Source organism: Dromiciops gliroides, chromosome 1 (genome assembly GCF_019393635.1).
Source record: "Dromiciops gliroides isolate mDroGli1 chromosome 1, mDroGli1.pri, whole genome shotgun sequence".
Lineage (NCBI taxonomy): Eukaryota > Metazoa > Chordata > Mammalia > Microbiotheria > Microbiotheriidae > Dromiciops > Dromiciops gliroides.
Window position 1 is genome coordinate 525252482 of NC_057861.1, and position 16411 is coordinate 525268892.

Sequence of the window (16411 nt, forward strand, 5' to 3'; positions counted from 1 at the left end):
AAAGGCAGTGAGCTCCCAAACTCATGACACGATTGCTCCAAAAAACATCCAAATAACACCATAGGAAAATGCCTGGAGCAGCAAAACTCACAGAAGAATGTGCTAAAATCATCTTCTAATCAAGAACAGCTTGGAAGGTCAGAAGGAGGGAGCTACTGTGCTGATACATGAGTGGAGCCCAACCCCACAGTCACCCTGACACAGATCCAGTCCCAAGAAGGCCTCACCAGAAAAGCAGACCCCCCCAGAGCCTCTGAATCAGCTGAAGCGCCAGTGTTGTCTAGAACTAAGCTCACAGTCTGGTGAGTGGGCTGAGCCCTGGGCAGGGGGGAGACTACAGGGGTCTATGTTGGTGCTAAGGCAGAACTTGGATTTTATACCCCTGCTGAGAACCAGGAGGTAGGCTCCAGTATCAGTGGCCCAGCTGGGGAAGGGGTACAGGGTTGTCAGAGCTAACAACCATAACACAAAAAGCTGGTTGATTAGCAAGTTGGTCTGGGGTCATCTAGGACCATGAAACAGGCCGGGCGAGGGAAGAACCTGATTCTCCTTAAATTATACCACCTAGGACTTCTTAAACTTGGGATACTGCAGCCTGGAAACAGTGCCCCACTTTAAGGAGCTAAAAGTCTAGTAAAAGAAAGGCAAGATGAGCAGACAGAGAAAGGTGAGGACCATAGAAAGTTTCTTCAGTAACAAGGAAGACCAAAGGCACCCTCAGAGAAAGATGTCAACATCAGGGCCCCTATATCTAAAGCTTCCAAGAAAAATACGAATTGGTCTCAGGCCACAGAGGTGCTCAAAAAGGACTTTGAAGATAAAGTTAGAGAGGTAGAGGAAAAAATGGAAAGAGAAATGAGGGTGATGCAGGAAAAACATGAGAAAAAAGTCAACAGCTTGAAAAGTCAAATTGGCCAAATGGAAAAGGAGGTACAAAAGCTCTCTGATGAAAATAATTGCATAAGAATAAGGATTGAACAAATGGAAGCCAGTGACTTTATGAGAAACCAAGACACAATAAAGCAAATCCAAATGAATAAAAAAATAGAGGGTGATGTGAAATATCTTCTGGGAAAAACTGCTGACCTGGAAAATAGGTCCAGGAGAGATAATTTGAAAATTATTGGTCTACCTGAAAACCATGATCAAGAAAAGAGCTTAGACACCATCTTCCAAGATATTCTCAGGGAAAATTGCCCTGAAATTCTAGAAGAAGAAGCTAAAATAGAAATTGAAAGAATCCACTGATCACCTCCAGAAAGAAATCCCAAAAAGAAAACTCCTAGGAATATTATAGCCAAATTCCAGAGCTCTCAGGTCAAGGAGAAAATATTGCAAGCTGCCAAAAAGAGAGAATTCAAGTACTGTGGAGCCCCAGTCAGGATAGCACAAGATCTAGCAGCTTCTACATTAAAGGACCAGAAGGCATGGAATATGATGTTCCAAAGGGCAAAGGAAATAGGATTACAACCAAGAATCACCTACCCAGCAAAACTCAGCATAATCTATCAGTAGAAAAAAATGGGACTTTAATGAAAAAGAAGACTTTCAGATATTTGTGATGAAAAGACCTGAACTAAATGGCAAATTTGACTTTCAAATACAAGACCCTAGAGAACCATAAAAAATTGGAGTTGGAGGACATACCTGGGGTCGTACAGTAGGCAACTGTCTTGTGTCTGAGGCCAGGTTTTGGCTGGGATCCCCCTGGGTCCAGGGGTGATGATTTGTCCACTGTGTCACTTAGCTAGACGATAACATCTTTAGGGTTAAATTGAGGGGTGAAGGGAATTCGCTGGGAGAGGGGGAAGGGCAGAAGTGAAATCCTACATGAAAGTAACAGGAAAAGGCTTATGGAGTTGGGGAAGAGATGGGAGAGGAGCAGGGCAGTAAATGAATTTTACACTCAGAAAAGGCTCAAAGACCTTAAACTCATCAGAGCTGCCTCAAGGAGGGACTAACCGACACACCCAACTGGATGGAGTAATCTGTTTGATCTGGGCAGTAAATGAGCCTAACACTCATCAGAATTGGCTCAAAGACCTCAATCTCATTAGAATTAGCTCAAGGAGGGAATAATGTACACACTCAAATGGGTGGAGTAATCTCTCTAACCTTGCAGGAAAATAGGAGGGGAAGGGGATAAAGAGAGAGGGGCAAAAGAAGGAAGGGCAGAGTGGGGGAGGGGACAGACAGAAGCAAATCCCTTTTGAAGAGTGATAGGATGAAAGAAGATGGATAATAGAATAAATATCAGGGGAAGGGAATAGGATGGAAGGGAAACAGTTAACAATAGTAATCATGAAAAAGAAAAAAGGGGGAAAAATTGTACAAAAAATATTTATAGCAACTCTTGGTGGAGGCTAAGAATTGAGAATCAAGGAAATGTCCATCAATTGAGGAATGATGGAAAAAGCTGTGTTATATGATTGTAGTGGAATGGTCTTGTGCTACAGGAAATGACAAACAGGATGATCCCCGAAAAACCTGGAAAGACTAATGAATATCGATGTATAGTGAAGTGAGCAGAGCTAGGAGGACATTGTGTGTAGTGACAGCAGTATTGTTCAATGAGCAATTGTGAATGACTTAACTACTCTCAGAAATGCAATGATCCAAGACAATCCCAAGGAACTAATGAGGAAGCTTACTACGCACCCCTATAGAAAGAACTGATAAAAAGAACACTTGTGGATTGTACATATCTAACCTTATTGCGATCTTGTGGAGCAGGAAGAAAAGGGAGGGAGGGAGGGAGAAAAATTTGGAACTCTAAATCTTATGAAAATTAATGTTGAAAACTACCCTTACATGTAACTGGAAAATAAAATAAATGTTTGTTGCTGAAAAAAAAAAAAGAATTAAAATTTGCACACTTCCTGATCAAAGATGAAGGAAAGCTTTTATTTGGCACAAGGTTATGTGGCCTGGAGGAAAGTCTAGAACTTTGACCTCCCCAAACCAGAAGGACAACACTTTTTTTCGTTTGTTTTGTTTTGGTTTGGTTTTTTGGTGGGGCAATGGGGTTTAAGTGACTTGCCCAGGGTCACACAGCTAGTAAGTGTCAAGTGTCTGAGGCCAGATTTGAACTCAGGTACTCCTGAATCCAGGGCCAGTGCTTTAACCACTGTGCCATCTAGCTGCCCAAAAATCAACATTTTTTTTTTTTGCAGGGCAATAGGGGTTAAATGACTTGCCCAGGGTCATACAGCTAGTAAGTGTTAAGTGTCTGAGGTGGGATTCAAACTCAGGTCCTCCTGAATCCAGGGTCAGTGCTCTATCCACTGTGCCACCTAGCTGTCCAAGGACAACACTTTTAAAGAGGGTAGATAGGGGTCCACTTGAAACTATAAAGTTTCTGGGGCAGTTAGGTTGTGCAGTGGATAAAGCACCAGCCCTGGATTCAGGAGGACCTGAGTTCAAATTGTAAGGACACTTAACCCTAACTGTCCCACAAAAAATAAATAAATAAATAAATAATTTGAAACCACAACAACCTAGAAAGTTTATTTTTTGGGTGGGGTGGGGAAAGGTTGGATGCCTGTCATTTTCCTGAACGATGGAGTCGTGGGGGATTTTTTATTTGATAGTTCTGACCTTTGGGGTTATCTCTGTCTCCTGGCTCCAGCCAGGTTAACATTAACACACCCAGTTAACATTCCTGATATATATATCTTCCTTTACTTCCTCAGTATGTCTGTCCTGTTATCTGGTCATCTTTGAGTTTGCTTCTCACAGGAGAAACTCCTTCTGATTGATTCTAAGCCCATATCACTGACAGAAATGATACACCCAGGATATTGAATGAGACCTATATTTTTGTACATGGCCAATAGAGGGGATTAGTTTTGCTTGACTATGAATATTTGTTACAAAGGTTTTCTTTTTCTTTTCAAGGGTGGGGCAGGGGAGGGAGATAGGAGGGAAAGAAAAATTTTGGTTAACTAAAATATTTTTTTTTTAAAGCTGGAACTCAAAAAACCTTCCTCAATTCAATGAGACCCCAATTCAAGGTCAGGTCTAACTGGGACTTGATCTCAAATTCAAAATCCACAAGACCACAGAAGGACCCACTGAAAACCAAAGCTTGGGCAGGAGCGTGTCAAGATGTGGTCTGTTTTTCTTCTAATGAAGGGACCAGGTACCTCTATCTTTGACTCTGATGAAAAATTCCACCTAGAACCTTTCTGGTAAAGTGAATTCATTTCATGCTGCTTTATCTCCTCCATCTTTACCTCCTGCCAAGTAGTAGGGTAACTGGTACATAACAAGTGACTCGTCAAAATGGGTTCAAGATTTAGACATAAAGGGTGATACCATAGATGAATTAGAAGAGTAAGGAATATTTTACCTCTCAGATCTATGGAGAGGAAAACAATTTATGTCCAAACAAGAGATAGAGAATATTATAAAATACAAGATGGAAAACTTTGATTACATTAAATTAAGAAGTTTTTGTACAAACAGAAGCAATGCAGTCAAAATTAGAAGGGAGGCAGAAAACCGGGAAACAATTTTTACAGCCAACATTTCTGATACAGGCCTCATTTCTTTCTTTTTTTTTTTTTTTGGTAGGGCAATGAGGGTTAAGTGACTTTCCCAGGGTCACACAGCTAGTTAAGTGTCAAGTGTCTGAGGCTGGATTTGAACTCAGGTCCTCCTGAATCCAAGGCCAGTGCTTTATCCACTGTGCAAGGCCTCATTTCTAAAATATATAGGGAACTAAATCAAATTTATAAGAATCCAAGTCATTCTCCAATTGAGAAATGGTCAAAGGATATGAACAAGCAGTTTTCTGATGAAGAAGTCAAAGCTATCTATTGCCATATGAAAAAATGCTCTAAATCACTATCGATCAGAGAAATTCAAATTAAAACAACTCTGAGGTACTACCTCACACCTATCAGATTGGCTAATATGACAAAAAAGGAAAATAATGTTGGAGAAGCTGTAGAAAAATTAGAACACTAATGCATTGTTGGTGGAGCTGTGAACTGATCTAACTATTCTGGAGAACAATTTGGAACTATGCCCAAAGGTCTATGGGACTGTTCATACCCTTTGACCCAGTGGTACCACTGCTAGGTCTGTATCCCAAAGAGACCATAGAAAACGGAAAAGGATCCACATGTACAAAAATATTTATAGCAGTTCTCTTTGTGGTAGCAAAGAATTGGACATCAAGGGAATGTCCATCAATAGGGGAATGACTGAACAAGTTGTGGCATATGAATGTAATGCAATACTATTGTGCCGTAAGAAACGATGAGCAGGAGGAGTTCAGAGAAACCTGGAAGGACTTACATGAACTTATGCTGACTGATAGGAGCAGAACCAGGAGAACATTTCATACAGTAACAGCAACATTGTGTGATGAACAATGGGGATAGACTTGCCTCTCCTTAGCAGTGCAACGATCCAAAACAGTTTCAAAGAACTCATGATAGAAAATTTTCTCAACATCCAGAAAAAAAGAACTGTGAATTATGAATGCAGATTGAACCATACTGTTTCTACTTTTGGACTGTCTTTTTCCCTTCTTTTTTGAGGTTTTCTCCTTGTGCTCTGATTCTTTTTTCACAAGATGACAAATGTAGAAATACTGTTTAATGTGATTGTACATATGCAACCTATATCAGACTGCTTTCTGTCTTGGGGAGGAATGGGAGAAAAAAATTTGGAACTGAAAATCCTGTGAAAACAAATGTTGAAAACTATCCTTATATGTAACTGGAAAATAATAACATACTTAAAAAAAAATAACTCAAGGAGCCACTGGACAGAAATGGGTCTCACCATCTAACTACCAATCCTTTTCCTCTACCACCCACAAAATAGCTACAATGAATGCTGATTTCTTTCACTGTGTTATTATGGAGTGAGTAATAGATTTGGAGTTCCTTTCCTCCTGGTCAACTAAGATGTTAACCTCCTTGAGAGCAAATCTTACTATCTTTCTTTTTTTTTCCACAGCAACAAAGGATCTTAACCAAAGTTGGCACTTTTAAAGATATTGTTAAATGTAATTGAGGGGGCAGCCAGGTGGCATAATGGATAAAGCACTGGACCTGGATTCAGGAGGACCTGAGTTCAAATCATGCCTCAGACACTTGACACTTAATAGCTGTGTGACCCTGGGCAAGTCACTTAACCCTCATTGCCCAACAAAAAAAATTTAATTAAAAAAAAATCTAATTGAACTAAACAAAAAAGAAAATTAAAAAAGCATCTAATTGAACTCTACATAATGCCCTTTAAGCAGAACATGGACCTACTGATGTTTTTTTCAAATTCAAGCCTGGCAGCTGCATTAGGTAGGGTGGCAGAGACCAACAACCTGGGCAGGTGTGTGTTCTGGTCCAAGACCAGGCTTGCTGCTAGACTGTGTCCCAGCACAAGGCTAGAGGCCTGACATTCCAAGAGAGGCTTTATCTCCAGATCCTCTAGTAGGAGTCCTAGAAGGTTAAGGGACAGGGAACAAGCCTTTATTAAGAGCTTACTATAGGGGGCAGCTAGATGGTGCAGCGGATAGAGCACCAGCCCTGGACTCAGGAGTACCTGAGTTCAAATCCGGCCTCAGACACTTAACAGTTACTAGCTGTGTGACCCTGGGCAAGTCACTTAACCCCAACTGCCTCACTTAAAAAAAAAAAAAAGAAAGAAAAAAAAAAGAGCTTACTATATGACAGGCACTGTGCTAAGCACAAATCTTATCTCAGTTGATCCTCACAATCACAGCATCTTAGAATCTTAAGATTTAGAAGAACTACATTCTAGTATAATCTTCTCACTTTGGAAAGAAAGCTAAGGCCCAGAGAGGGGCAACTAGGTGACACTATAGTGTTGAGCCTGGCATCAGGAGGATCTGTGTTCAAATGTGACCTCTGACATTTACTAACTGTGTGACCTTGGGCAAATCATTTAACCTTTGCCTCAATTTTCTCATCTGTAAAATAGGGGTAATAATCGCACCTGCCTCCCAGATTTGTTGTGAGGATCAAATGAGATATTAATTGTAAACTGCTTAACAGTGGTTGGCACCAAAAAAAACCCAACAAAAAACAAGGGGGCAGCTAGGTGGTGCAGTGGATAAAGCATGGGCCCTGGATTCAGGAGTACCTGAGTTCAAATCCAGCCTCAGACACTTGACACTTACTAACTGTGTGACCCTGGGCAAGTCACTTAACCCCCATTGCCCCACAAAAAAACCCCAAAAAACAAAAAAAACAGTGGTTGGCACATAGTAAGCACTATATAAATATTAACTATTATAATTCCAAAGAAGCTCAACTAGATAGTTTAGAAGAGCTGGGACAAGGATCCACATCTCTCTAACACACTCTCCACTATACTACGAGGCAATGGTTTCTGGTCTGCACAGTGCAGGAAAACCAGATGACCTCCACTGCCCCATGCGACGTAGTCCTCTAAAGACCTAGACCGGCCCTTTGTCATCGCCAGACTAGCCCCCCGGAAATCGGAAGTGAGCCAGGCGCTTTGGCACTCTGGGAAATGTAGTCTGTGCTTTATCCTTGGCCAAGCGCCTTTGCTCAATCCCCTGGATCTGATTGGTCTCTTTCTTGGACGTGATTGGCCTATCCAGGCCTATGGGCCTCCTCACTGCCTAAGAAACTCTGGGCAGAAGACAACAGCCCGCGGCAAAAGAGTGGGAAGAAGGGCAATCTAAGCACAGCGATTGATTGAAAGAGCGGGATGAGGAAGAACTGCAGTCCCAATGGCTTAAGCGGTCCACAGTCAGCCAGACAGCCCAAGTTCGGACCTCATTGGCTGGGACTTTACCCTTCTAATGCAATAAATTCATTTCCTCCTTTTTTGACCCACCCATGATCTCCACCTAGCAGAAGTTAGCAGCACATCCTGCTTCTCCCATGCTGCATGTAATTCTAGGCAGGATTTATTTGTATGGAGCCAAATACATGGCTCCTAATACCTTGGAGCCTCTCGAATTTTGCTCCCGCAGCATTTAACTGGGGAGGTGGGCTTGAGACGCGGCCCAGCTGTCCTCATTGGCAAGGATGTGCAAAGGCGGGCCTAGCAGACCCGGAGAACTGATTGTTCCATTTTGTTCCCGCCCCGCCGCACCAAGGGACCCCCCCCACCATCGTCATGGTAACAAGCCCCGCCCCCTGACAGTGGCTTTTAGGACTTTCTTTCGTGGGTGTGGTGTCTGGGACTGGGGTGCCCCAAAGGATCCCGTGCTCAGTTACAATAATCTCATATACCAAGGAGAGTCGGAGGGGTTCTAACGATCAGAGGACGCAAGGATGGCAGAGATGGCAGGCGCGTAATCAGTCAATAAGCCTTGCTGTAGGTACAAAGAAAGGCTTACAACAGGTAGTTCCTGTCCACAGGGGAAGCTGCACACAGATAAGCATGCAAGCTATATACAAGTTATTTTTTTCACCCCTGTGGAGCAATGAGGGTTAAGTGACTTGCCCAGGGTCACGCAGCTAGTAAGGGTCAAGTGTCTGAGGTTGGATTTGAACTCAGGTCCTCCTGAGTCCAGGTCCGGTGCTTTATCCACTGTGCCACCTAGCTGCCCCCTATACAAGTTAAATTAACAGAAGGAACTAGAATGGGGGTTGGGAAAGGCTTCTCATATAAGATGGGATATTTCAGAATTGAGGGAAGCCAGGGAAGCTTCATCTCTTCCAGTTCCAGCATTTCATGAAGGAGAGAGAAAAGGAACCTAGAGCAGTTAAGTGACTTACCCATGTTGGAGGCAAGAGCTGGGGCCCAAGTCTTTCCACTTCTTTATCCACCCCACCCAAGCTACCTCCAAAGTTTACTGGGTAAATGCAAATTCTAGTAGAATGTCAACTCCTTCCAATGAGGGCATTGGTTTTCGTTTTGTTTTGGAATCCCTGGTATCTTACCTTGAAAGTATCGGGCATATGAAGAATGAATGTGTTTCCACTGCCTGTCTACATACTACCTCCAACAGACTGCAAGCTAATTGGAGAGCAGGGACAGATTCATTTTGGTCTTTGTACCCCCAGCACTTCCAAGTGTCGAGCAAGTAACAGATGCTTCATACCGTTGACAATTTCCTGTCTCTTCCTCCTCAATCCCTGTACAAAAACCCACACAGTTTCAAGACAAGAGACAGTTTATTGGAGATGAGATAGTGTCAACAGAGATCCCAGAGATAAAACCCTTATTGCCTACCTAGCCTCTTTTTTGGGGGGAAGAGGGGGGATGGAAAAAAAGTTCTCCTTGAAGGTTCATTCACATTGCTAGGCCTCTCCCCTGCTTTCTCCACCCACAGCCACCTGGCCCCTTCTGCAGTCCTGAGGAACTGAAGACTGGACACTGCTACCCATCATCATGTACACGAAAATGACTCTACAGAACCATCAGCAGCAGGGCATGGCATGTGTGGTTTCTCAAATCACAGGGTATAGAATGGTACTACTATATTCCACAATCTTGTCAGGTCCCCTTCTCACCTAAAGTCATGAGGTTGCATGGTGGCTGATTGGGGAGGGTGGGCCAAGTACACTGGCCCACCCAAGGATTGGTCTGGCTTCATGGAACACTAGTCTAATTCTGTCCCCGGATAACCAGTTCAGAGGAAAAGCCCTGAAATAGAAGTCAAAGCCCCAGCTGGCATGGAAGACAGTACCCACACTGGTCTTCCCCCCGGCAGTGTTAATGGGAGCCCTGATGTCACCAGCGGGGAATGGTGGAGGCTTGGAGCTGGAGAAGCCCTACATTCCCTGACCTCCTCTTCTCTGGCTCTCTGCCTCCTGCCTCTCCTTTCCCCCTCTGGTTATCACTTCCCTTACTCCCTACCTCAGGCAACAGCAGATTCCCTCCCATCCCCCTTCTGGACCCATCCCTCTGGCTCCATCATTCTAGTCCAGTCCCCAGCTCTGCCTTGGGGGGCCGAGCTCTGTTGGGCCCTGTTCCGTAGGGCCGTAGCGCCAGATGTCCACGCTGGTGCTTGATGCGGGCTGAGCTGTCTCCAAAGCCCTTGCCACACTCTGCACACTTGTAGGGTTTCTCTCCTGTGTGCGTACGCCGATGTTTCACCAGGTCTGAGCTTCGAGGGAACTCTTTCCCACAGTACCCACAGGTATGAGTCCGGCTTGTGCCAGGAGGTCTGCCCCGAGGCCGGGGAGCAGGGGCTGCTGTGCCAGGAGGATTGTGGGGCCGAAGGAGGGCTGCTGGGGGGGTTGGTGCTGGGCGGGCCCGTTCACCTCGATGGGTGCGCAGGTGCTTAACACGGGCTGAGCTGTCAGCAAAGCCTTTTCCACACTCAGGGCACAGGTAGGGCTTTTCACCCGTGTGCACACGATGGTGCTTTACCAGGTCTGAACCTCGACGGAATCCCTTCCCACACTCAGGACACTTGTGAGGCTTGTCCACTGCTGGCGGGGGCGGCTCTCCAACCTGGGGGCCCTCTGGCTCTGGTTCTAGACCAGGGAGCCCAAAAGGGCCCTCCCCAGGATGGGGAGGACTACGTGGGACAAGTGGGGGACTAGGGCCATGGGGAACCGGTGGAGGACTTGAGTTGGGGGGTGGGCTGGGGCTGTGGGGAGCCAAAGGGTATCCATGAATCGCAAAGGCCTGTGGTTCCAGGTGGGTGAGTCGATGTCGCAGGAGGGTAGAACCAAGGCTAAAGGTTCGGCCACACTCGGGGCAGCCATGGGGCCGTTCACCACTGTGTGTACGAAGGTGCTTGACACGGGCTGAGCTGTCCGCAAAGCCCTTGCCACACTCTGGGCACAGGTAGGGCTTTTCACCTGTGTGCACACGCAGGTGCTTTACAAGGTCGGATCCACGGGCAAACTCCTTTCCACACACGTCACATCCAAACGGTTTTGGCCCCAAGTGGCTGCGCTGGTGGCTCAGGAGGCTGCAGCTCAACACAAAGCGCTTCCCACACTCAGGACACATGTGGGGCTTGTCCTTGGGTCCAGCTGCTGAACCCTGTGGGATGGAGGAAGGAGCCCGGGCCACTCGCCGGGCTGAGACTGTGCGGGGAGGCCGTTCACCCCTGTGTGTCCGCTGGTGCTTGATGCGTGCTGAACTGTCCCCAAAGCCCTTGCCACAGACAGCACATTTGTATGGCTTCTCACCTGTGTGTGTGCGCTGGTGTTTCACCAGGTCTGAACTCTGCCGAAAGCTCTTGCCACATTCACCACAAATGGTGGGGCGCTCCCCAGCAGGGATTCGAGGTCTCGGAGTCCGAGGGGGACCTGGAGCTGGTGGGCGGGGCCGGTATGGCTTTTCCCCACTGTGTGTTCGCTGGTGCTTGATGCGTGCTGAGCTGTCCCCAAAACCCTTACCACATACCCCACACTTGTAGGGCTTCTCACCCGTATGTGTGCGCTGGTGTTTAACCAGGTCTGACATCTGCCGGAAGCTTTTCCCACATTCACCACACACAGGTGCCCTCTCCCCTACCTGTGCCCTCCGTGTTTCTGAGAGAGGTCTGGGAACTCGAGAACGGGGTTTCCCATGGCTTGCACTTGCCCATATATCTTCCCAGGTCCCATCTGGCTCTAATTTGATGGCGCTATCTCCTTCATCCCGGCCTACGGCCACATCTTGAGTTTCCTTGAAACCCAGGCCAGATACCTGTTGGGGATCATCCTCAAAATTCAGCCCATCGTGATGAGGGTGATCTTCATTCTCACTCCCCATACCTGTCAAGAGAAATGGGGAATTGTAGACCCTGCCCCTTCCCCTGCAGCCCCTTTGCTGGAGACTCACCTCTTTTGGGAAACTTTCCTTGACCAGACAAGGTATGAGTGAGCTTTCCTTTCTCTGGCTTGCCACATCATATAAGCTGCTCACCTCACCTGACACTGACCACCTGGTTCACCTGGCATACCTTCAAAATGCTTGTGTGTCTAAGGAACACAGAGGCAGATCAGTCTCCCTCTCTATACCTTAGTATACGGTCTTCATCAGTTGTTACAGCTGAAAAAAATCCATCATCTGGTAGCCAATCTCTGCTGTTAAGTTTCTGGTGCATGTCTGTGATCACAGCTATGCATTTCCATCACTAGGCCTGTGCTTAATAACTAACAGTATTATTCTATGTATATTTAGCACTTCAGGGTCTCCAAGGCACTTTTCTCACAGCTCTTAAATGCAGCCAGTGAAACATTCTGGTTTCTAGGGACCTGTCAGAGCTGGTGCTCTATCAGCTGTGCTTCCCCAAACCCTCGTGATCCAGTGAGGCATCATCATATTAAGATTTCAGCACAAGAGAGGGTGGTAGGGCTTCTTTTTTGGGATTATCCCATCTTCTCAACCAGCCTGGAAAGCTATTTAAGGGAGAGGCCTCGTCATATACCTTTCTGTATCCAAGGTCTGACAGATAAGTGATGCCATGTTACCTTCACCTGTTCGGGTGCTTCTGAGGAGCTCTCTCTCCTCTGAGCCTTGAAGATCTGGGTCCCATGGCTCAGCCCCTTGCTCCATCCCAGGGAGGATATTCTGGAGAGTTTAAAAAAAAAAAAACAACCCTTAGGGGCCATACAACCCCACTAATTTCTTCTGCTTCCTACTGACTCAAAACATAATTTTATCCTGACCAGGGCAGCGAGTTTTTCTTCCACAGCAACAAATAGTTCCTGTTTACCGAATATTTTAAGGTGCATAATAACTCATATCTATATAGCACTTTAAGGTTTACAAAGCATTTTCCTCACAACAGCAACATGAGATAGTTCATGCACATTTTAGAGATGGGAAATGGAGAATTTAAGTAATTTAGGATGGGAGAATTTGGGAGCCAGAACAGATCATCTGGGGGCAGCTAGGTGGCGCAGTGGATAAAGTACCAGCCCTGGATTCAGGAGGATCTGAGTTCAAATGTGACCTGACACTCGACACTTACTAGCTGTGTGACCCTGGGCAAGTCACATTTGAACTCAGATCCTCCTGAATCCAGGGTTGGTGCTTTATCCACTGTACCACCTAGCTGCCCCTCGGTCTGTGAACTTTTTGTTTGTTTTTGGTCTTTTGCAGGGCAATGGGGGTTAAGTGACTTGCCCAGGGTCACACAGCTAGTGTCAAGTGTCTGCGGTCGAATTTGAACTCAGGTCCTCCTGAATCCAGGGCCAGTGCTTTATCTACTGCACCACCTAGCCGCCCCCTGGTCTGTGAACTTTTTAAAAAATTTATTTTGAAAACTCTATTTCATTAGAATTGATTTCCTTTGAAATCCTATGTATCTTATTTTTTTAAGCATTTTAAAACTTTCTTTACTGTGTGACCTTGGACAAGTCATTTTAACTCTCTGAGTTTCACTCACTCTGCCTTCATCTGTAAAATGGAGATAAGTCAACAAGCATTTATTAAGCACCTGGCAAGTGCTATGGTAAATGGTAAGGACCTAAGGGAAAACAAACACAATCTCTAGCCCCAAGAAGCTCTTGCTCTAAAGGGGTCAGGACAAATTGCAGCCAAAGAAGGCAGATAAAATCTAAATTGGAAATAATCTTAGAGAGAAGCGACTAACCTTAAGGAGGACTGGAAAGGGTTTCATGCAGAATCTTTACATAGTAATACTTTGACCATCAAGCTCACTGAGTTGTTGTGAGGAAAGGGCCCTTATGCCTGAAACCTCAATTGAAGTGTGAGCAGTTACTTTTATTCCCATCTGATGGTAGGTTATATACTCTTCAGTTTCATTATTTGCAAAATTGGGAGTATGAACTAAAAGATTGCTAAAGTTCTGTTCACTTGGGATTTTATGATGTAAGTTCTGGGATAGGAACTTCCCCCAAAAACCCAACTTTATTATTTTTTTTAAATAAAATTCTGACACACTTTGCAGTGACATCAAAGGTGATTTCATCCACAATGATTGAAGTTAGTGGCCACAACTAATAAAATAATTCTACACATCTCGAGTCGCTAACAAATCAAGAATCCTGATGATTAATTCATGCAAATTTAGAAAACTGAAAAGTTTCCAATTTTGCCTAATAGACTAAAAGTGAGGTTTTTTTTATTAGCTCTCTATGTATATTTGGAAACAAACAAAACACTCTTAAGAAAAAAGCCAGGAGTTATCTATGTGCCAAGTACTGTGCTAAGTGTTGGCTGCACACACACGAAAAAGATGAATAACCGCTAGATCTAGTACAAACTGAAGTCAAGTCAACAAGTATTAATTAAGTGCCTAACCTATGCCAGGCACGGTGCACCCCTCCCCCCTAAAAAAAAGAAAAGGGTTAAGAACCTCCAGGTCCAGTTCCGCCCCAAGAAAACAAGTATTTATTTATTAAACGCCTACTACCTACCAGGCACTGTGCTAAGTGAGAGAGGCGGGGAAAGGTGAAGAGTCCCGGGTCTAGTCCAATCTCAAGTCTGATCAAAAAGCATTTATTAAGTGTCTACTACATGACGGGCAGAGTGCTAAGCGCTGCCCCCCCCCCCAAAAAAAAGTGACGAATCCTGGGTTTAGTCCAACCCCAAGTACAGTGAGCGCCTACTGTGTGCGGGCCGCCCCTCCTCCCAGGTCCAGAGGTCCAGGGTCCAGGACAGCCCTCCACTGTCCGGCCGTAGAAAGTTACACTCCAGGGGCGGCCGCTTGCCCGGGGCCTCCCACGACCCGAGGCCGCTTTCCGGTTAACTGCAGGCGGCCGCTCGGCTCCGGGCAGGAGCGCTGAGATGCGGGGTCCTCCCGCGCTCCTCCCGCGCTCCTCCCTCAGTGACAGCAGGAAGCTTATCCTGTATTGGCCGGGGAGGGCGGCGAGTCCGCGCGCCCCGCCCAGCCCCGCCCCGCGCCCCCCCAGCCCTGCCCCCAGGACCCCCTCACCTCGGCGTGGCCTCCGGGCGCTCCCTCGCGTCCTCCCTCGGACCCCGGCGATCCCGTTGCCTTGTTTTCCCTCCCCGCCCCCAACTAGGGGCTGTCCCTCCTTCAGGTCCCCGCCCCCGGATTGGGGGGGAGAGCTAGCAGGAGTCGGAGAACGGGCCGCCCTGCTGGGCCCAGGGGCCCGGAGGTCTGAGTGGGGCGGACGGAACTAGGGACCCAGGCGTCCGGGAGGCTGAGAGCCAGGCGTGGGGGCGGGGACGGGAAGCGGAAGCGACCTCCTCTCCGCGATGGGGCCGCTCTAGAAGGGCGAGGCGAGCTGTCTCGTTGGTGTTAGCCGACCGGCGGCTGAGCTGAGTGGCTAAGGATGCGATCCGGCCTGGCGGAAGGAGGGGTCCGAAAATGGCCTTCCGTCGGCCGTGGGGCCCCTCTAGGCGCCGAGTGGTGGCCCGAACTCGGTGGTATTAACCGATTTACTCTCGCAGCAGCACCACGGGAGCAGGAGCTGGACGGGGAGGGGGTGGGGAGGAGTTCAGCCTCGGCCGGCCTCGGGGGTAGGGGTGGGGGGTGGGAGACTCTCCTTGGGTCTCCGCCTGGCTCTGACCCTCCAGGAGAACCGGCAAGCAGGCCGGGGCCAAGAGACCCTGACCCAGGGAGAGAGAGAAGCAGAGACACGGGAGAGAGACAGGGAGAGCAAGGGAGAGGGAGACAGCCCGGGAAACTGGGAGGAAAGAGAGAGGAGACTGAGACTCAGAGATAGGGAAAGTGGGGGAGGGAAGGGGAGGAGAATGGAGGGAGATAAGGATGGGGAGCGGGAGATAAGAGGGGAAAGGGAGGGGGACCGAGACAAAGAAAGCCGACGAGAGACGGGGACCTGGGATCAGAGGAAGGGGGTGGGGCTCGGAGCCGAGGGATCCGGACGGACAGACCGACTGAGACCCTAGGAAAAAGGAGGCAGGCAGGCAGGGTCGAGACAGAAGGAGAGGGAGACGGAGACAGAGAAGCCAGTCGGAAAAACTAGAGACCCGAGGGAAGGAGAGGCTGGGCAGAGACAGACAAAGGGAGGAGACAGAGACTGAGAAACAGAGACATGGGGCAAGAGGAAGGGGGTGGAGCTCAGAGACAGAGACAAAGGGTGAGGGAGATGAGAGCGAGAGAGACAGGCAGGGGAGGGCGAGAGACCGAGACAAAGGGACAGCGGGGACAGGGGCAGAGACAGAGACTCTCAGCAACAAGAGACACAAAAGACAAAAGAGATGGGGGGGGGGGGAGAAGAGAGAGCGCAGGAAAAGGCAATGAGAAGACTGAGGAATAGACGTACAAGTGACCAATCCGAAAGCAGACACTGAGTCACAGAGATAGGGAGAGACACGACGATCCACAAAAAAAAAAAAAAAAAAAGAGGCAGAGACAGACTCACAGAAGGAGTCTGAGAAGGAAACCAAGAGACAGACAAAGGAAGTGCTGGAGACAGAAACAGAAACCCAGACACCCAGAGAGACTGAAAGAATAAAGTGCCTTCCCAGTTTAGTCAGATGCATGCCTTGTCCCCTGATCAGTTGGCTCCTTGGAACTAGGAGGGGTGTGTGTGAGAATGTCAGCCCAGGCCAG

General features: G+C 47.2%; 1 protein-coding gene across 6 annotated transcripts; it reads right to left on the reverse strand.

The window, feature by feature from the left end:
- Window positions 1-9125: 9125 nt before the first annotated feature.
- On the reverse strand, window positions 9126-15878 carry ZNF48 (zinc finger protein 48). Of its 6 annotated transcripts, none has more exons than XM_043978383.1 (3): window positions 14807-15878; window positions 12381-12474; window positions 9126-11675 (listed from the first exon to the last, which is right to left on the reverse strand). In XM_043978383.1, the coding sequence occupies exons 2-3, from the start codon at window positions 12457-12459 to the stop codon at window positions 9874-9876; spliced, it is 1881 nt and encodes a 626-aa protein (XP_043834318.1). In that variant the 5' UTR covers window positions 12460-12474; window positions 14807-15878; the 3' UTR covers window positions 9126-9873. The 6 variants fall into 6 exon arrangements, with proteins under 6 accessions (XP_043834318.1, XP_043834316.1, XP_043834319.1 ...); XM_043978381.1 differs by having other exon boundaries at window positions 12375-12474; XM_043978384.1 differs by lacking the exon at window positions 14807-15878 and adding an exon at window positions 14289-14707.
- Window positions 15879-16411: the final 533 nt, after the last annotated feature.